This window comes from Ciconia boyciana, chromosome 1 (genome assembly GCF_034638445.1).
Source record: "Ciconia boyciana chromosome 1, ASM3463844v1, whole genome shotgun sequence".
Taxonomy (NCBI): Eukaryota; Metazoa; Chordata; class Aves; order Ciconiiformes; family Ciconiidae; genus Ciconia; species Ciconia boyciana.
In genome coordinates, this window is record NC_132934.1 from 207410028 (window position 1) to 207430788 (window position 20761).

General features: G+C 39.2%; 1 protein-coding gene across 3 annotated transcripts; it reads left to right on the forward strand.

Annotated features, from left to right (window-relative positions):
- The first annotated feature begins 1395 nt into the window (after positions 1-1395).
- Positions 1396-20580, forward strand: CCDC82 (coiled-coil domain containing 82). Of its 3 annotated transcripts, none has more exons than XR_012040484.1 (8): positions 1396-1533; positions 2178-2742; positions 3404-3626; positions 4757-4849; positions 6893-7017; positions 7855-8025; positions 13429-13588; positions 14484-14612. XR_012040484.1 is itself a non-coding variant. In XM_072850670.1 (8 exons), the coding sequence occupies exons 2-8, from the start codon at positions 2185-2187 to the stop codon at positions 15298-15300; spliced, it is 1422 nt and encodes a 473-aa protein (XP_072706771.1). In that variant the 5' UTR covers positions 1396-1533; positions 2178-2184; the 3' UTR covers positions 15301-20579. The 3 variants fall into 3 exon arrangements, 2 of the variants coding, with proteins under 2 accessions (XP_072706771.1, XP_072706772.1); XM_072850670.1 differs by lacking the exon at positions 13429-13588 and adding an exon at positions 15235-20579 and having other exon boundaries at positions 14484-14669; XM_072850671.1 differs by lacking the exons at positions 1396-1533; positions 13429-13588 and adding exons at positions 1672-1937; positions 15235-20580 and having other exon boundaries at positions 14484-14669.
- The last annotated feature ends 181 nt before the right edge of the window (positions 20581-20761 follow it).

Here is a 20761-nt window from a genome sequence, read left to right on the forward strand (position 1 = left end):
CACCTCTTCACCACGTGAAATCTGTAGCAGTGCTATAAAAATGAGAAAGAATTGTCTTTCATTTCCAGGTATTTCCTCTCCTTGTGCTTTTGTTATCACCTATTTTTAAAGAAATACACGGAGCTGTTTACAAGGTCTTGTTAAAACAGTACAAAAAATGTCAGCAGAATGAGTTCCAAGGTAGCAGCAGTTTTCTACCACAGACCAAGCAAAGCAGAGCAAATTTAAGATACAAATCTTCTTATTAAAATGCATCTGTAGGAGTATTAGCTCTGGACAGAATCCAGTATCCTATTCAGTAGCCATTTTAAGCAGAAAAACAACAGCAGCTCATTATCGTATATGTTAATAGTTTCCTGTATGTACTCATCCAGAAAATGTCTTGTTCTTGGAGCAGCTGAAGTAGTGCAGCTTACTTTCTTATTAATTTATTGTACCCTCCATCTCCCAAACTCCTGCTCTGCAATACTCCCACTTTCCCCTGTGACTAAGACAATATTCAGGCCACCTCCCCATCCCCTAACCTCCATTTCTGGGGTTCCCCACATAAGGGCCAGCCCCAGCTGAGAACAGCATGAATGCTCAGCGATTCGGTGCATGCTGCGAAGTTCCTATTACCAACAGAGAGCCCTGTGCTGAGCTGGCAGGTCTCCCCTCAAGCACCGGCTCTAGTAGAACCTCTGTATGTCACCCAGCCTGATCCTCCACCGGGACATAGCATGAACTGCAGAGAACCAGAGCCCTCGGCGTGCTCCTGCTTCTGGCTGAGAAGCCCAATGAGGAGCTGCAGGCACCGTACCCGAAATGTGATTTACAGACACCAAAGGAAGTGTTGTTTTCTTCTAAGAGGCCCGCGGACGGTGGGTGGGCAGGCAGAGGCTTTCCCAAGCATGGACACCCCTGGGATTTCTGCTCCGGCTGGGCGCCAGCCTGGCACCCCCAAAACATCCCCATAGTTACAGCTGCCACAACCTGCTTTCACGTCCCCCATCATTTGGGGGTTGAATGCAATAAATCCAGCGGTTTTATTCCCAAGGCTGCAGAGAAGAAGAGTGCTGGCAGCTGTGAAGAAGCTGCTTGGGTGGGGTAAGCCTCAGGCCAGGCAGGGCCTCAGTGACCGGCCACCAGCAGTGGTCACTGGCAGCCCCTTTGGGGAGGTGCCGTACCTCACAAGCCCACGCAGATTTTCCTCAGGAATGCATCTAGGGCAAGCAAAAATGCGATCACAACTAAAGCACCGCACTCTGACGCTGCTCCAGACCCGCCACACGAGGCGCAGAAAGGGAGGCGAGCGAGGCGTGCGCCCCCTGCCGGCGGGAGGACTCCAACCCGCCACCTCGGGCTCCCCAGCACTGCGCGCCGACCCGCGGAGCCCGAGCACACCACGTGACACCCGCCGCGGCCTACCAGCACTTCCGTAAACATCCCGGCAGCTGAGTGACAGGGAGCGGCGGCCAATCGCGGCGCGCGGAGCGCCGGGGGGCCGTCATCTCCCCTCCGCGGCCTCAGCGCTGGGCCGCGGGAACGTTAACGGTAAAAACAGCCGCTGCGCGAGGCGCTGAGGGACGGGGGGAGGGGGGGGCTGCGTGTGCCATGGCCGGGCGGGCTGAGCTCGGCTGGCCCGCGCCCGGTCCGCTTTGTAGAGGCGGGAGCGGGCCGCGGCAGCTGGGCGCGGTTCGCCTCGGGGCGCCTCTGCCGCCTCGGGTCTTGCTGCGGGGCGGCAGGTGGGGGTAGGCCCGCCAGCCTGTATGGGTGGTCCCTCCCCAGCGGAGGGCGGCGGCTGTGGACGCCCGGCCGCTTTTCAGTGAGGCCTGCTGGTGACGACCCCGGACGAGCGGTGTACGCTGCTCCTCAGGAGCAGGGAAGCTCTCTGGTGCTGGGGGGGATGATGGGAGCTGTAGCTGCACTTCAGACCCGATTTTTCTGGTTCATTCATGGTGGGTGTGGGCAGTTCTGCTCTTTTACAGTTTTTGAGTCAGGTATATCCTCTTCTGAAGTTATTGTGCATGCTTAGTTTTGTTTGGTGCTGACTTCTGTGTGTGTCTCTTAATAATGGTATTGTTAAGTCATAAGTGTATGTAACAAAATAAGCGTGCATTTGTACTTTTATTTTTTTGAATGGCATAATGTAATAAGTGCTTTGTTTTACTGGTTTGTGTTTTGGTGTGTTGTCACAGCCTTCCAATGGAGATAAAAGCAGTTGTCAGAAGATATGAAACAAGAAATAAAACAGCAGGAACAGAACTGTCATCCAAATCCCGGGTTGACTGGAGACGCACTAAAAGGGAGCTCATACTGCTTGACAGCAGTGACGGATCCTCATGTACCTCTGAGGACCAAGAGCCTACCACATCAGAAGATGAAGTAGATGAAAAAGATGAAACTGTTGTGAAGAACAGCCTTTCAGATCAGGAAGAGAAAAGCCATGATGTAACAGAAGACGGGGATGTAACAGAAGACGGTGAGGATGAGTGCATTGTGCCTGGGAAGCGTAAAAGGTTGAACACATCTGTCTTGTATGACAGTGATGAAAGTGAGGACAGTGATATACTTGTTAGAAAAGTTTTTGCTAAACGCCACTGTATAATGGATGAAGATGAGAGTTCTGAAGAACAGCAACCTGATAAAACCTGCCCTACAGAAAATGTTTCTACTAATAGGAAACAGAAAGTATTTGCAAAATTGAAAGAACTTGCAAGACAAAGAGCAACTCGGACATCCTGCAGCAGTGAAGATTGTGAGGTCTGGATTTTATCTCTGAAATTCAGTTGGAGAAAATGCTGAATGTAGGGGAAGGCAAAGACTAATAGATATAAACCAGTGGGATTTTATTTATTTTGCTTTGGTTTTTATTCATGACAAATCAGTAGTTCTGTCACATTTTAACAGTTGTCACATTGACTAGATAACAATATTGACTGCTGAAAACCTTTATCTTGAGTTTAATTTTAATCACTGAGGATTTAAGAATTTCCTTTCATTTGCTCTTTCAGGCATTCTCATGACTAAACAGCTTAGAACGCAGGTATCTATCTTCTCTGCGTAGTCAGAAAGGAAAAACTTCTTTATCATTCCTTTTTTTCCATAAAGAAGAGACACATGAGAGGACTATCAAATTATTTTTATCAAGAAGCAAAATACCTGCTGAAGTAGTGTAGAGATCTCACGTTAGCTTAATTCCTACAAATAAACTGAAGAGAGGTACATGGAGATGGCTGAATTAAAGCCAAAAGTAATTGTCATCTAGTACAGAATCATGTATTTTTTGGAAACACATTATTTCTTGTTAATTGAACAAATGGTATTATTAGAAGGTCAAAAATCTTATTCAGTATATGTAGTATTTTGTCAGTGCAAATAGTGAAAATTCTTGTGTTTGAAATACTTTTTAAAATTTACTTAGGATTCTAATGGTGAAGCAGAAACAGAAGAGGAACCACTCTGTCACTTGCCCCTCACACCACCAGAAGGCAGTGAAACTGACAGTGACAGCATGAAAGATTTTATAGTAGAGGAAGAGGAAGATGATGATGATAACACAGAGGATGTAAAGCGTGTAAACCAGCCACAACAGAAGGAACTAAATACATCAAATAGCGAGTTGCTGGCATACTACGTCCCACACTGTAAGATCAAAATTAGTGACAATTCTGTATGTATAACTTGCTTGTAGTGCTGTAATAAATATTAATGGACTGTAAATACAAATAGTATGTAATAGGATATGATAGTTTAAAAGCACATTCCTAAAAGGCTTCAATTTATTGTGGAAGTACTCTGATTTCCACAGAAAACTCTTACAGTCTTTCTGTATCTTATTAAAGGGAGGGTGTAGTTTGGGGGAAAGGAAGGGAAACCCTATTGCCCAGATTTTTTTAAGTTGGTCTGATTTAGGATGAAGTAAGCTACCTATGATGCAGTCATTCCTGTGGAGACCTAAAAGCATCATCCTCCATCTTGTGATACATGCTAAGAGCGGCTATGTTAATTCTGGCCAAATTCTGTTCTGGAGAGTGATGTAAAAGTCTTGCCATGAGTTGGGGGTTCTGGGGCTTGGGATTTTTTTTTTTTTAATATATTTTTATTCCATGGTGGTGAGACTTGGGAGCAGAGGTCTGTAGGGGTTTCTGAATTCAAAGGTCAATTTCAGCCGAACTGCACAGAGCAAGAAAACTTTTCAAGTTGATCTTTTATGAAAACTGGTATCAGGATGGAGCAGAGAGATTTGAAACAGAACTTTATGCTAGTTATCTTTTGTATTTTGTTGTTCAGAAGCAGGTATGTACTGATTGGACAGTTGGTGCTAGTGTAGATGGTCACAAGCATGTGTGGTATTTCTTCCCCAGTAAAGACCTGAGCAGAATTGTGTGTGCTTGAAAGAAAGTTAGAAAAAATAAAAAACAAACAAAAACCCATAAGCCTGGGCCTTCTCTGCTTTGCATGATTTCTTGCTATTCATAGAACAAGTTATTCTCTTCTTTTAGTGTTTGTAGCTCTTACTGTGGGCTCTTCTTGCTGAAAGGACGTGTGACTTTAGGATGCTGAAATTCATTAAGATCATTGGGATGAGAAGCACTATTTAAAGGCAAGGTCTTAAGGGTATGGATGTTGTACATTGAAATTATTTTTAAATTACTTTAAAATTCTAAATTTACAATAATGAAAAAACAGAATTCTTCTTACAGGACTTTTAATATTGCATACATCTTTTTTTTTTTTTTTTTTGTAAATTCTGGTTATATTGCTTTCTTCCCAGTATCACGCTGTGATCATTATGTACACTTCAAAAGAATAGTAAAGGCTTTCCTCATAAATGCAATTGATGACACTTTTCTGAGCTCATTATATGGTAAGTAAATTACATTAAATAATATAATAGTGCATTCAAAGTTATACAAAAACGTTTATTCTAGGGAAAGATGTGTCTCCTGATTGGAGTGTAGGACCATGAGTCCTGAGATCTGTTCTTGATTTTGCTGCTCTGTAACTTTGCGGGGGGTTGGGGGGGGGGAAGGCAGAAATCTATCTGAAAAGGATAGCGTAATCTTGGAAAAATGTGTAGACTAATTCTTTTAAGCCTAGAAGGCATTCTGAGAGGTAGGGAAGTGTTTCTGTGTTACTGATCAGTAGTAACAGTTCCAGCATGAAAGTGAAATTAATTTCAAAGTAGGTATCTCAATGAAAACATTGCAGGGTCAGCTGGTTTGTCAAAATGTCACATGCTTCATAGCTTTTTCTGAGGAATTTGATAGATAATAAATAATTTTAGTTATGGAGATGAGTCCATATGTGATTTTTTTTTTTTTCTTTCCCTTTTTTTTTTTTTTAACATTTGTGCTTTCAGATAAATAAATTTCAGCTGCAGTCAGTACTTCTTGTCTTGTTCTTGCTGAGGAAGTGCTTTTTGGCATTTGGCTTAGCAGGGCTGAATGGTAACCTCACACGTAGTTTCAGAAGCACTGTAAAGATGGGATTAATGAGAGGACTGTCAGTGTCAGATTGTGGAAGGGGTCAGCAAAGTGCCAAAGAGAGGATGTTTTGGTGTCATCAGGAACTAAGAGAGAATGGAGAAACTGAAGTACAGCACAGACTTCAGAATAAAGGCTATGTGTTCTTTCAGGTGTTAGTTTTGTTTTGTTTTACCAAGTGAAAATAAGCTTATGAAAAGTAATAAGTAAACTTCACCAGTTTTATGTTGTAATAGCTTCCTTCTGTTTCGAATTGTATCTGTTCTACAAAGCTAACAACTTATTGTCAAGGTGCTGGAAGTAGATCAGCTATGCAGGTGAGTTGGAGGTTGTATTCTGTCTTTCTGAAGAACATTGTATAGTATGAGCATAGCCTAGCATTACAAAGATACATTTTTATAACACAGAATGCATTTTTCTGAGTTAATGGAAGTGAATCTGTTAAATTAGTTTGAATCAAGAGCAGCTACTTTAGTATTAGTGTTCAGACTTGCTTTTTATTGTGAAGGATTTTCTTCTGGTCTAGCACAGCCTCTTCAAGCTTTTAGGATAGCTGACTTACTGAAAAAGTGTGTGTGTAAAGTGTATATGGAAAAACAAGTAATAGTAATTATGGTGGCTATGATGATAACAACAATTAGCTGTTTTTATGTAGAAAGCTAGATAGCCAGTTGTCCTTCGCGGTTCTGTTTCTTTGATAACAGCTTTGTTGAAAGACTAGGGAAGGTAGCTGAATTAATTTGTATGTCTGTATATGCTGACAGTATGAATTGGCCTGCACTTATGAAAGTCCTGTTTAATTTCTGGAGTCTAGCACATATTTGGGAGACAGTTGCGGAATAGTGGTAGTTTTACTCATCCTCATACTTGTTTATTTCTTTTGCTTGAGTAAGTATTTGGAAGTACTTACACTGCCTAACTCAAGGCATCTGACTGTGCTGCTGAATGCAAAAGTCAGTTTCTATGTGTTCTTTGTAAGTGATGAAGAGAGCTGTCAAAATTTCTGCTGTGAAGCAGCTCAGAGCAGTTTGTTTTCATGGATTGCAACCCCCTCCCTTACACATCATGAACAGTTTACATAAACTGGACAAAAAGCAAGACACTCCCCCCCACCCCCCCCCTTCTTTTAAATGGGATCAAGTGAATGGGTCTCCATTTGGGATGACAGCTTTTCACTTTAACCTTGACTGTAGAGTTTATTCATGTATTTCTTGTGATACAGACTTTTAAAATAATTAAATATATGTTTATCAAAGATGCATGGATCACTTTTATGGATAACAGTAGCAAATGTATTCAGTAATCATTTATTAAAATCATTCATATTTCTTAGTATGCAGAAACATAATGTCCTTGAAAATTTATTTAAGAAACTGACATGATATAGGGTGGTCAGAAAATTAGTAATGACTCTCACTGAACAGATGGAACAAGACAAAAGAAGTATGCGCAAGATATGTTGCTCTCACTTCATTATTTGGATGACCGCTTCATTCAGCCTCGTCTTGAGAACTTAATATCTAGAAGTCGCTGGAAAGATCGATACAAGGTATGTAGCTTCTACTTTAAATAGTGAAGTGGGCTCCAAATCATATTATTACTGACAGATTTCTTTTTAATACTAGAGTTCTCAGTACAGGTACAATAATCGCTATAATTATATATACTTTTTTAATAGAACTCATTGTTCTTTACCTTATGTAACTTGTTTTGATACTTACAAATATAGGAAGTATTTTATGTGTTTATAACCAGATAAACATTCACGTAATAGAACAGAATCTGTTCTCAGTTACCTGAATGCTTCTAACTTCAGCAGATGACTTTTTGAGGACTTTTTGTCACTTGCTAAATGTTATAACAAAATTTCTTCCTCCTCCCACAAAAAGATAAACCAGTATGTTCATAATGAACCTTCTACTACTTCCAAAAAAGAAGTCAATATACAGTAACCTAGTCATTGTATGGGAATTACTAGAATAGTATTAGTGTGATAGGTGTGGTGATCTAATAATCACTGTAATAATGGAGTATGGCCAGTGGAGAGAGACAGTGTATTTATTTCGAGTAGACCAACTGATATAGTTGCATCCCCACCCCCTCAAAAAAAAAAAAAAAAGAGATGAGAAAAATAAGTGCCAGGATGCAGGAGCCATTCTTTACGTCTAGAGCCGAAAGAAAGAATTAATGAACTAGAACTGAGTGAAGTGTTGGAAAATGATTGAAAAGGTATATGTTCGCAACTGAATGGTGAAAGGCTTCAGGTTTTAATCTTTTTGGTTTCTCTTGAACTAATTTTGTGCAAGTACAGAGTATTCAGCAGCTTATTTGAGGCATCTTTCAGTTTATGGAGATTCTTTAATGTTATTTGAAATCTGTTTTTCAGGAGCGTGTGGATTGTTACCCAGATGTTCGCATAATCTTGAAAAATCCAACAAATATGCCTTGTCAGGCCTGTGAATTGAATCGGTATTGTAAGTTTAATGTGCTGCTCTCTGGAAAGCTTTATAATAGTAGAACTTTGGAAGCAGATGACTTCATGTCAGATGACAAACAGGTAACTTCAAACAAGCACCCTATATAATTATTTTTAAGCTTTGTCTAGTGTTACAGGAAATCATATAAAGAATAGAAATCCTGTCAACACATCTAATGTCTATAATGCTAGAGGCAGGAGTTAAGCTACTGTACTTCCACGTCTAAACCCTATTACTTTTTAAAATATGAGGACCATTTTGCAGTTTGGAGGAGTATAGTCTTGGATTTAGCTAGGAATTATGAAGGAAGTTCCTATGAAACTTAAAAGGATGAACAGAGGCATTCCCCTCTGCCCCCCTCCCCCCATCGTTTCTTATATCTTGGGAAAGAGGCAATGAAAAGTATCCTCACATAAACCTAACTTTTATCAAGAAAATAAATCTGATGTTTTTCTGTGACTTTTGTTTTTGCCTGCATTGCAATGATCAGTGTGCTGTTTCCTCCCCACTTTTACCACTTAATATTAGTAGCTGATGCGCACATGTACTTGCACTGCACTAAGCGCTAGTAAGTATACCCAGCCATGAGCTGGACTTCATGATGGAAAAGATAAAGGGGTCTAAGACATACGATAGTGCTTATGGATAACTCTTGCCCTCAAGTCAAAATTGACATTTGCCTCAATTTTTCCTCTGCTTCAAATCTCTGCAGTCTGAGTCTCACCCAGGGCAAGAAGGAAACTCTAGGTACATGGCATCCTACACATCCTACTCAGCATGCTTGTCTTTTGTGGTGCATGGGGAGGCAGTCTGAAGCTATGTGTCAAAGAGGCTGACAGCCCACATGAAGATTCACATACTAACCAAAGTTCTAATATGAGCACTCAATCAGTTATTTCTAAAGTAGCTTTTTGTTTTGTCAGAGAACATTTAACAGAAGATTGAAAATCCTAAAGCGAATGCATATCTTAAAGAAAGGAAAACCAGCGGTAAAGAAATTAGACAGCTGAGTGATGCTCTGAACATGCCTGGCATTCCTGGTTTTCACCAAGTACCTGAGAAATACTATGGCTTTTTTAATCTGGAATAGGTCCTACCTCCGTATGCCAGGAGTCTGAGGCTTTAAATAATGACATTTGCCTCAGATTTACATATATTCTAAATATTAGAATGTCTTTTTGCTGAAATTAGATCACTTGAAAGCCCTTTACCTTTGTGTGTGCCTATAATGCCCTTGAGACTTTCCCAGCAGGGATCTTACATTGATTAGCTTTCCAAAACATTATAAAAGTAACTTTCTGTATAATGGACAATCATCTCAATTGAATTATTGTGTTTTCTATTTTGTTGCCAGTAAGGTTTGTTCTACATTGGGTCACTAGGTTTGCTAATTCTGTGCCTACTATGCCTCTAGCATTTGGAGCTTCCATGTGCACTCCAACAGTTCTTGTTTGCTATAGGTCAGAACATTGTGTGAAATGGTGCCACTGTCATTCTAATAGTCCAAGTGCAGCCTAGTCAGAATTTACTGCTTCATTCTTCAGATTTTTTCACATCTGCTATTTCCCATGTAGCTATTCACTCAGGACAAAGTATCTTGACATCTTGGTTGCATTAACACTTGAAATTGCTGATCTCCTTTTGAGAAGGCTTGTTCCTAACTACTTCAATACATTTTACTAGAGCCTTTTTCTCATTACTGTGTTATCAGAACTACTTGTCCAAAGTAGGAAACATTTCCATTTAGGTAGTCCTGCATCTTTTTCTCACTCAGTTGTCTCTACTAGGACATTTTGGGTTAAACTATATTTTTTGAATGAAACACATCTTTCATGTTGTTACATGATGTTGCACTAGGCAGTCATTTTTAGATGACTTGAGCAGTCAACTTTGTTATATTTCACAGTTGAGACTTTTGAAGACCTGGACCCTTAAGAACCTGGGTGTTCCTAATATTTAGGGATCTTCCCTTCAAATTTACAGCTACCAGTAATTGTTATGATTAGGTATGCATATGACCTTCTTAAGTAATGTAATTCGTGACCTTTTATGATAAACTCAAAGCACACGATTTGTCAAGAATAAAATATTGCTACAGTTGTGTACCAAGCTGATATCCAAGTTCTGCCTTTCTTGTAGGAGGTATAGAAGGTATATTCCTTTTCTTTGTGAGTGTAAAAGAATTTCTGAATACAGCTGAAGTTCCTCACAGTATTTGCTGAAAAGAAAAAAGTGTCGGAACAGGTTGTATTTACAATATATTTTGAAATGTGGTATAACAGGATTTCTTATATAAAAATAAAGTGAAGCCCTCATCAAACTGGAAGTACACCTTACTGAAGCCCAAGCCTATATTGTTGGGATCTTTGCAAATATTCTAACTTAGAGATTTGAGGAATGTCAGTGTGATTATCATTACATCATCTTATTGGGCTCTGCGTGTAATGCAGGATCTAGGAAAATCTGTGCCACAGTTTTTCTTAAATAGATTACAGACCCTTCTGAGTAGCAGTTGTTAATACTCTGTTTTTATAAGTCTGTGTGTGCATGATAGTCAAGAGAAGCTAGGCTTTTCCAGCAAGGCTTTTCCCCTTGTTTATTGCAGGAGAACAGTAAGTCCTTGGCAATCATACTAGCACTGATACTGCAGTCCATCGTACAGTCATTATTCTTCCTTACATAGAGGTCTCTAAATGTAGATCACTAATTTAAAAATTTTCATTTTTTCATGGGAAGTGTGTGCCTTACCTAACCAGAAATAATAAGTGAACTAGCACAAGAAATTAGTCTTTACTCAACTTCCAACTTAACTGTGGAAATAACAGTAGGAATTCCCTCACTGCTGTCCAAATGTTGTCCTACATAAAGCATTGGCTATTTTTCACTTTGGAAAAAACTTGAAATATCCTACTGAATATTGAACTAACGTGCTAGTTCATTTTTGTCCTCTTCAGCTTAACAGTAGAAAATGAGAGCTTTTTTTACCCTGTGCACCCCAGCATCTGGTGAGATGCCTGCCATGTGCATGCTCAATATAGCTCAGGGGCTGTAGAACAGACCCAGGAGAGAGAGTTATTGAGCACTTTCCAGTAACTTTTGATAGTGCCTTTGTAATGCAACATTCGTGTTCTTATGGTGACCTGTAATTTAGGCTGCTAAAAGTACTGTTCTTACGTAGTCTTTGAAGTTCTGCTGGCAATGCATTGATCAACTCATCCTGCCAATTGAGAAAAAAGACAGGAGGAAAAAAGAAAAAAGGCACACAAGAGCTACATAAAACTGGCACTTCAAGAACTTAATTGGCTGAAAGAGAAGGCAGTTCAGCACTGGCAGATCAAGTTGAATGGAAACACGTAGCTGGGCTATTTTCTAAAGTTTTATTTGAAAATATCTGAGAAAAGTGGATGTGGAGAGAACAAAAACAGACCTCCAACCCTTTTCTTCTGCATAAAACTTTCCTTTTCTCTCATCTCTGAAGTATTCTGCTTTGCCAGTAGAAAGAGAAGAGAAACAGCTGTTCTAGTTTTGCTTAGGCTTGCAGTGATTGTTCTGTGTGTAGCTGCCAATTCTCATTCCTCCATGGTCAGGGAGAATCGAATGGTTTAGAGGTATAATGTCCCCCACGCTTCTTTGCTCCTGTGTCACCTGGATTATAAACTGTTTTCTACTCTTAGGCTTGGTGTTCTACTTCCATTTATAATCATGCTTAGAGGACACGGATTCTGTGACTACGTGTTGTGCTACTGTCAGGCCCCTGCATTCCACACAAAGTGATTTAACACAACTTTGGCTGATATGGCCAGCTTGAGTAGATAAGTTAAGCATTAGGACAGAGTCACTGAGAACTGCGAGAGGAAAAAATTAGAATGAGTACAGTACTGAGATTCTTTCCAAAGCTGTATTCTGAAATAGCATTGTATTTTTAGACAATCTTTCTTGCTTTAAAAACACAATACATAATTATATTATATGATATTTAGCTGTTTGCCTCTGGCGTTTCTCCAATGTAGAAATACTTTACACCTCGCACAAACTCATTGCCACACAATACTTCGGAAGCGAAAAGTGTTAGTGGGTCCCAAAAGGGATAAGACAGGTTCTTGGGGAAGCTTCTTCCATGCTATGGAACATGATAGTTGGGATGATACAGGCTGTCTCAACTGTTGACTGGTAGAAGCTGTATGGTAATGTTATGATCATACTGGTGTTTGTCCTGCATCTTATACTAACTTCCTAAATATCTCCTGCTGGCTGTTGTCGCAGGGAAAGAATTGGGCCATCAGTTTGATACAAGATGGTATCTCCTATTTTACATCACATAATGTTCCAGATGCCGTACCTCATTGCTTGGGATACTTGAAAAGTTATGAAATTCTCTATGAAGCACCGCAGCTCAGTTCTTGATTGTTTCAGTATTTGAAATGGTACTTCTGTAAATTTGAATGAATCAAGGTTATGCATTGGTTGGTAGGTCTTGCACTTCAGAAGCACCTATAGCACCAAACACAAGCCTTAGCTTTTCAGTTTTGGGGAGAGTAGAAAATGGAGCTGCATATGTACATGATCAGTAGAGAATTGCAATGTAGTAATAGGAATTTTTTATCTCAAGATGGTTAAAATTTCAGTTAATAACCATCTACTGTAGGTCAGATCAAAAGTTCTTTTAAGTGAGTGTGTCTCTTGACTTCAGTGATACTACGTCTGCTTATATCAGTTGAGCTGCTGGTTAATATATTTAAGAAATTAAGTATATTCATATAGTTAAGAAAATATATAAATAATACATAAAAATTTATATAATCTTTATAAATATGCTTTTCTGCTACTGTCATTGTCAGTAGATACTGCTAGTGCTAGGTTGTACAAGTAGGTCAGGTGTTTTGGGGAACTGCTCACAGATGCAAACATTTGGTTATGCATTTGGAAAAGCTTCCTGAAAATGCAGGTTGTAAGCATCGATTGAAACTTAACCTTCTCATCATTTAAAAGAGTATTCAGATTGTTACCAATGGCAGCAATAATGGGTATCACTGTTGTGGCTCAGAAGAGATTATTTTGCAATATATAACATGGTTGTTTTTTCTGATATATATGTGCATGTAATCTGAAATAGCAATACAATTACAGCTTGCATTACTGATGCAAAGAACTTTGACCTTTAGCCATTTACTTGCTTGTTACTCGCAAAGGTGTGACAAGACATCAGTCTGAAACAACACTGCCCTTGAAGGATAAGTTGATGGGGGTTTTTTTTAGTAAAACTAAGTCAGTTTCTCCTGTATGTATCAGGAGCTGAATTTCTTTACACATGTATTAATTATGTTGCTTTTGAGTATAGAAAACCAGCCAGATGTCGATTTCTTGCCTGATAGGCTTTGTCTCCGTGGGTTGGAGTAGTAATCAGTGCACCTGTGGGTCATTTACAAGGGATAGATTCCTCTTCTGATTTGCCATTGTATGTACTTGAACTACTTCTCTTGTAGAAATGGAACAAAACTTACTCTTGTGAAATGTGGGACGTCCTTAAGTGCAGATGAACTTTGACTCTTTCTCCCTCCCCACACCTCCAATTTCACATGCTCTTAGTGAAGATTTAGGATTGCCAAAGATTCTTGTAACCAATATATTACTCAGTATTTTCAGGTAAACACCTTCACCAATTAACATCTTTGTATAAAATCTGAGTTCAAGATACGTGCAAATACTTGCCTGTATTTAAGGTTAGTGCTGATAATGAATCTACTCTAATCCATGCTCTGATTACATATTTACATTCGTATTTACCATTTGTTTATCTATAAATACTGCTGTAAAGAAAACTGTTAAATAAGTTCTGTCTTTTCTGCATGGAAATTGTAGAAGTAAAACTGGTAATAACTGGGAGATGCAGAGGCTTTGATTTCTGCAGCATTATGGCCTAGCTATACCTCCCAGACAGTTGCAGATTAACATTTGCATTGTATAAAACCTCGGTTTTCAGATTTTATTTTTATGAAATCCAATCTCTCTATATACTTATTAAATATATGTTTCTAGGTATATGTCTGTTTGTATTTATATGTATTTCTTGAAAAAATATTGAATATTATTTGGTCTACAGAATGCTAGAACTGGTATTTCATGTCCCTAGGAAGTACTACATATTAAGCAAAAGTAATCAAATAATTTATCTTCCTCTGCTTTCACAATATGATGGTTGTCTAAAATGTTAGTGATTTTGTAACAAAGTTCCACCAGGAGATAGGAAAGATACTACCAATTACAAACATGGCTGTGTTTGCAAGAAAACAGTACTGATAAGCTGCCACTGCATAGACCTGCTGGCTGCCTGCTTGCTCAAAAATTGTTCTGCCGTGGCTGTGAAAACTACATGGTTTTGCGCTGATTTTGTGCATGTAGTGTCATTCTGTTTATTTCATTGTTCAAAAGATCTTCCTAGACTGACTGATAAAATCTTACTAGACTGACTTAGCTGTTCTTTATATTGTCAGGCTAATCACAATTTATCAGAGAGAATGATTTCTTCACTTTGGCCTAGGTTTTGAAGGTTGGCATGGTGTGTGCAAATCGTACAAGAGTTTATCATAATTTGAAGCACTTCAAATACAAGTTGTATGTGGATTGCAGCTCCGTTACTGAGTTGGATGGTGTTGAGGATGAAGCAGTCAAAGACACAGTCGAACGGCTTTTCAGCCAGCTGGAAGACAGTGGGTGGATTCAGAAGGTACGACTGAGTTATTTGATGTATCCTTTTCCAGGTAGATAAAAGTAAGCTGAGATAAAATGTCTGATTTCATTGATCAGTTCTGAATTACTGAGCTTCAGTAACATAACTCAGCTTAACCATTCATCCACTTCTGCTGACCTAGTCTCTCAAACAGTGGTATGCTGCTGCGTTCACATAGAGTTTGTGTCAACTGTTGACATTAAGCTTTTTGACAGCTGCATGATCTCTGGGCTGTGGTGGGCAGGGTCCTGTTTCATTTGAAAGCAGCAACACAACAAACTCAAGCTGTAGCTTAGAAAGATTAGGAACACATACATGAGACACAGCAAGAATATTTTACTCTTCTGTTTACGCTGAAGTACTTTTAATTATTCAGAAACACTTCATGAACTATTTTAAGACAACTTGTAGTACAATTGCATTTAGCAAGCTGTCAGATATCATTGCTTCTGAATTGTTATTGGCATGCTTGTTAATGTATTGAAGAAAAATAAAAAACAGCCTTTATGTAATTCAGTTATTAAACGTTGATAAAATAATACAGGTTTTATTTTATTTGCAGAGATATAATGATCTCGAAGACTACATGAATGATGCAGACAGTTTCCAAGAAGAGAAAATGGATTAAGTGGTCATATAGCTCTTTGAAAGACATCTTGTAAAAATGTGAATGGCCTGCTTTATCTGCATGCACTTTATCTCTGCTTGGTCTTCAAGTTTCTTTTTAGGCTTTAAACTACTGTTTGAGAATGTGCTGTATCTTTTTTTCTCATCTGTGTCAATAATAACCCAAAGTTTTACCAAATCTGTCCTTCCAGTCTTCCTGCATAGGTCACTTGAAGTTTCCTTCTGTTCGTAAAAATAACATCTCAGTATCTGTTTACTTGTGAAATAAAACTTCCACCTATTTATATTGAGCTGCATCATAGGGAAGGTAGGAGATGCTGAGACCTTTTGAAGTAGGTCTATTTGGAAAGGTAAGGCTATGTTATACAAGAACGTATGACTTTCATCTTACCTTCCTTGTTGCTTGTTATACGCAAGTAAGTCCAGCCATTTAGAATGATAGTTACAATAAAGAGGACCCAAATGCAAAGATCTATTTCCCCTCTGAGGAATCAGTACAGGCTGTTGCAAGGCAACAGAGGAAATATTCTGCAGTTCTGACTACGTTTGCAGCACAGTAGTCATTCTCCTCTTTAGAGAGTAGGTGATGAGTCACATTATAGGCGTCATACAGACTGAGTCTGGCTTAGCCATCTAAATGAACACTTGGGCCCACAGTGCTGTCTCTGATAAGCAGCTGGGGCAATTTACTGAGATTTTAAACATCAAATTACGTTGTGCAAACATAATGGCAATGACTTGCAGTAACTAAAAAATTAAGAGAATGCATTAATGTGGCCATGCAAGATAAGCAAGAATTCTTCCAGTGTAACTTAACAGAAAGTGGGAGTTACTCAGAATCATGATGCATGGCTTACCTGAATTGCATAAAGCCCAAATCAGAGTTCTTTGGGGCCAGGGGAGTAGATTTTTGAGGAGTTAGGAAGGGTTAAGTACTGTATTGTCCATTCTGAAAAATTGGACATGAGCTGGCAATGTATGCTCGCAGCCCAGAAAGCCAACCGTATCCCAGGCAGCATCAAAAGCAGCATGGCCAGCAGGTTGAGGTTGGTGATTCTGCCCCTCTACTACCCCTCTCTGGGGAGACCTTATTGTGGCCTTTCAATACATAAAGGGGGCTTATCAGAAAGATGGAGAGAGACATTTTTTACCAAGGCCTGTAGAGATAGGGCAAGGGGCAACGGTTTTAAACTGAAAGAGGGTAGGTCTAGATGGACATAAGGAAGAATTTTTTTTATGATGAGGGTGGTGAGACACTGGAACAGGGTGCCCAGAGAAGTTGTGGATGCCCCATCTCTGGAAGTGTTCAAGGCCAGGTTGGATGGGGCTTTGAGCAACCTGATCGAGTGGAAGATGTCCGTGGCCCTGATGATCTTTAAAGGTCCCTTCCAACCCAAACCATTCTGTGATTCTGTCCCTGTACTTTGTGCTGCACATGAAATGAATTAGATGTAGCTTAAGATAAGATGCAGGGCGCAGGGTTTTGAATCCAGTTAGGAACTGCTCTTGCATCCTGCTGTATGCATATACTCTTTTATTAGTCTTTTGTGGCTGAGCAACTTAGTGAAAGGGAAGATATTGTTAACACTCTAGATTCTTTAAGTTGCTCTTTCAGAAGCAAAACTAATGAAACCTAATTTCTCATGGATTCATCCGTAAGAAATACCCTCATTCATTATGCCACTCAACTGGTAACAGATATGGTGATTGGCTAGGCAGCTGCTGCCAGCTGTATCGCGTAATGGTGAACATCTGTTGGCTTTTTTCCATAGGAACTGTACCTGAGATTTGTCATTCAGTACCCTTTTTCCAGCATTCATTGTAATAGATGAAGTGCTTTTATATTTTAAGGGGTTGAAATTCAGCAATGGTATATATGCTATTAGACTGAGCTAATATCATCAGTTCTCCCTTGTACCACATACAGATAGGAGATTTACAAACCAGATGAAAAATCGCAGTAAACAGATTGAGACTTACTCTCAAGTAAACTTATGTTGAAGATACTATTTCCATACCTTAAGTGTGAGTTAGATATGTAAATATTCTGAGATTTGATATATCTTACACCTATCTCCCTGGTTACCAAAGCTGAAGGAAATTGTCTCTATTCCTTTTCCTTCTTCATCCCTGTTCTTCTGGCAATATTGATGGGAACGCACCCATCAACTTAAAAGTACTCAGGACTCCATCTCAAATATATCCCTTTTAGGAAAAGTAATGCCCCACTTGATGCCCCACTTCTTTCTGTTAACAATATCTCTGTACACTTTTGTTGGCTTCTCTAGAATAATAAAATAACATTTATGTTTGGTGTAACTTTATTCTTACAAAGGAAAACCGTCCTGAAATAAGTGAGTTTTGTACCACATAATGGAGTATGCCTTCTCAGAGCCTTCCTGACTGGTCTTAATTTCTGCTGCCTTCTGAATTTTCTGAAAACTCAGGACTGTATGATTTTTATTTAAAAATTTTGCTATCAAAATGAATGGTCGATTTCTCATTTTGCCACATTTAAACTGTTTGCTACCAAGTTAAAAAACAAGTGTGGGAAATTTTGGCTTGCTGATTACTGATAATATTTCAAGAATATTTTGATTGAAAATGAAAATTGGCAAATTGTTCCAGTGATTAGTTTTACTCATTTTTTGATACCTACCACATCCGAGATTGTTTCTCACCTCCTCTTTGTTCACCTAAAAAGCATGAGCTATCTACTTCTTTCTTGCTCCTGCAGGCATTTTTTTCCAGATCTGTGTTTTTCTGTCTCTAACAGGGATACAGAAGTATCCTGTTAGAGTTTCTTGGGAGAAAGTGCCTCCATAGGTTTAGTAATCTTGTCTATGACATCACCAGTTGGGCTAAGAAAATGCCATCACCAATTTCTATTTCAGTAGGAAACTGATACTTGATTTGGCTTGGCAGGGGCTGACATAATGTTTGTGTGTGTATAGCCTCTCTTAAACTTTGACAATTCCCCTCACTGAGATTGGAGGAAGTGATAATATTTGTGTGGCTGTTGTTTTACCTGAAGAGTTTCTACAAGACAGAGAATGTGAAGTATCATTACATCATGTTTACATTTGTCTTCACCACAGGAAATGAAAAGATTGATTAGAAGAGCTGTATATGTAAAAATTTAGATCAAGTTTTCCAGGACAGGCTGTAAATGCTAGTACTTGTACAGCATGAAGTACAAAGAGGACTCGTACCCCCTGAGACTTTCTATATAGAGAAGTACTCAGTAAGAATATTTCTAGCAGAAAAATTCTGTGCAAATATCTAATGATGGGAAAAGTCAGAAATCTGACCAGTCTTTCATACTTCCTTCTCCACATTAGAGAATTTGAGTGGAGTTTGGGGGTGAGAGAATATAATGTTTGTTCTGATAGGCCATTTTTAATTGTCTTTAGTGTCACTTTTCGAAGTAGTAGCTCTAATTAAGATAAAGTACCTGTCTTGATGGAACAATGAAGAGAGCTCAGTATGTGATTAGACTTGGCACAGGTGATTAATGATCATACTTGGAAATTACTTTCGTTCCTGTAATGTTTCGATAATCTGCTCTAGTTTAAGTTCTGTAGCTGGAGACTGTGGTAGTGATAAAGTTCACACAAGGTATTTATGCACAGGATCAGGCTTACTGATGTGATGTACTTCTGGGAGGGAAGACCCTTTTTGGTCTATGTTCTATGTTCAGTCCTTGCAGTGAAGTATTAAAAGACGTGATTTTTTTCCCCATGTCCCTCAGTTTTTGGAAAGAAAGTAATTCATGGATCACATGGGATGGTAAACTTTGCTAATAGTAGATAGCTGTTACTGTCATTTTTTCGACAGTGAAGGCTTCTCCTGTTTCCAAAAAGCAGCTATTTCTAGCAGTTCAGCAGGCAATTACAGGCAATTCCCATGCTTAACTCCTCTAGTTTACTTTTGTTTGGGTAAATAAAGACTTGTAGTTTTATCCTTCTTTAAGTCTGTCTGGATAAACAGAGTGGGTGTGTTAGATAAACACATGTAAATACAATACCACTCCAAGAGAAATATCCAGCACACACAAAATAGACTTATAAAGTTGACTTTGATTCTGCTTTGAGAAGTAAGAAATACCAATTTCTAATCTGAATCTAGAGGTGAGACAAAAGAATGTAAGACAGTATGATCTACCAGCCAAGGAATAATATGAGAAATATGTGAAAAGGTATTGAAAGAACCTGATAATAACTCCCTCAGTGGCTCTGCTTCCCTGAATAGTTTACATGAATTTTGGTGTTTTTCTAGGTAATAAGTGATGGCATGGGTCTCTTTTGGGTTTTTGGTGTGGGTTTTTTTTTGTTTTTTTTCCCTGTTGTTTATTAAATAAAATGTAGACACAGTTTCTTTAGATTGCTCTGGGGATTATATTCTTAATTAAAAAAAAAGGTGTGTGTTCAAGATGGTTTATTCTACAGTTTAAACAGAGCAGCAATTGCATGCACCTTGTGCCCAAAATTTAAGGACAAGAAAACTGACGTGGGTGCAGTCAGACGCCGCTCCAAAGTTAAGCAGTTCACCAGGTGAGCAGCATGGTACGTGAGCCTGCCTAGCTGGGAATACCCCAGGAAATACATGTATGTATCACTGTAATCATTCAAAATGGCTAAGAACCCTCGCTGAAAACCAAATAATGGAAATGGCTGAAAATTCAAAGCTCTAGTCTGCAAAATCCTCCACAGGACTGATATTAAGCACGTGCCATTCTGGTGGAGTTAACGTAACTTTGAAGCAATTTGATATGTGATTTCTAAACACAGATGAACGAGGTATGCGCCTAGGTTTAAGCATGTACTCAAGTTTTTAAGCGACATAGGTTCAGCACAGTCTTTTTGTTCCATTTTTGGAAAGTTATTAGCACAATGGGACGTCTATGGTGAGAATTCCTGGCTGTGAACCCAGCACAAGTAAGTGCTTTGCTGATCTGGAAGGGGCTGCCGACTTAGGGAACTCGGAGATTTGACAGCAGTAGTGAATTCACACAGACAAAATGCTCCAGCGTGACAGCTCAGGTGAGATTACAATATCATGTAAAAAGGTCACAAATTAATATAGACGGAAGGAATAAAAGTAAGCAATTATTCAGAACCTGTTACATTAATGTCTTATCGTGTGTGTTTATTAGAATGCCGATGACACGAATCGCAAGTGATGTTAGGATGATGTTAAGAACAGATTGCTTTTAAGAAAAGGGACACCTAGCCAGTTCAAAAACGCTAGCGGTATCCAGGGGCTATAACATTCACCAGGGTCTTCTGGACAAAACTTGAGAAGCTGAGGGATGGATTTAGGGTATTTCCTTCCCTGAAACAGCAGGGGCAGCATTTGCTGTGTATTGAGCGACCGGGACTTGCGGCGCAGCCCTGCAACCAGCTGCCTCTCGCCCTGAAAGGGATGCACTAAACCGCGAAACACGTGAGATGCTGCTTGGC

Coding starts and splice junctions, on each gene's coding strand:
- CCDC82 (XM_072850670.1), top strand. CDS start 2,185: ATGGAGATAAAAGCAGTTGTCAGAAGATATGAAACAAGAAATAAAACA. Junction 3,627..4,756: donor GGCATACTACGTCCCACACT/GTAAGATCAAAA, acceptor CTTTCTTCCCAG/TATCACGCTGTGATCATTAT. Junction 14,670..15,234: donor ACAGTGGGTGGATTCAGAAG/GTACGACTGAGT, acceptor TTTTATTTGCAG/AGATATAATGATCTCGAAGA.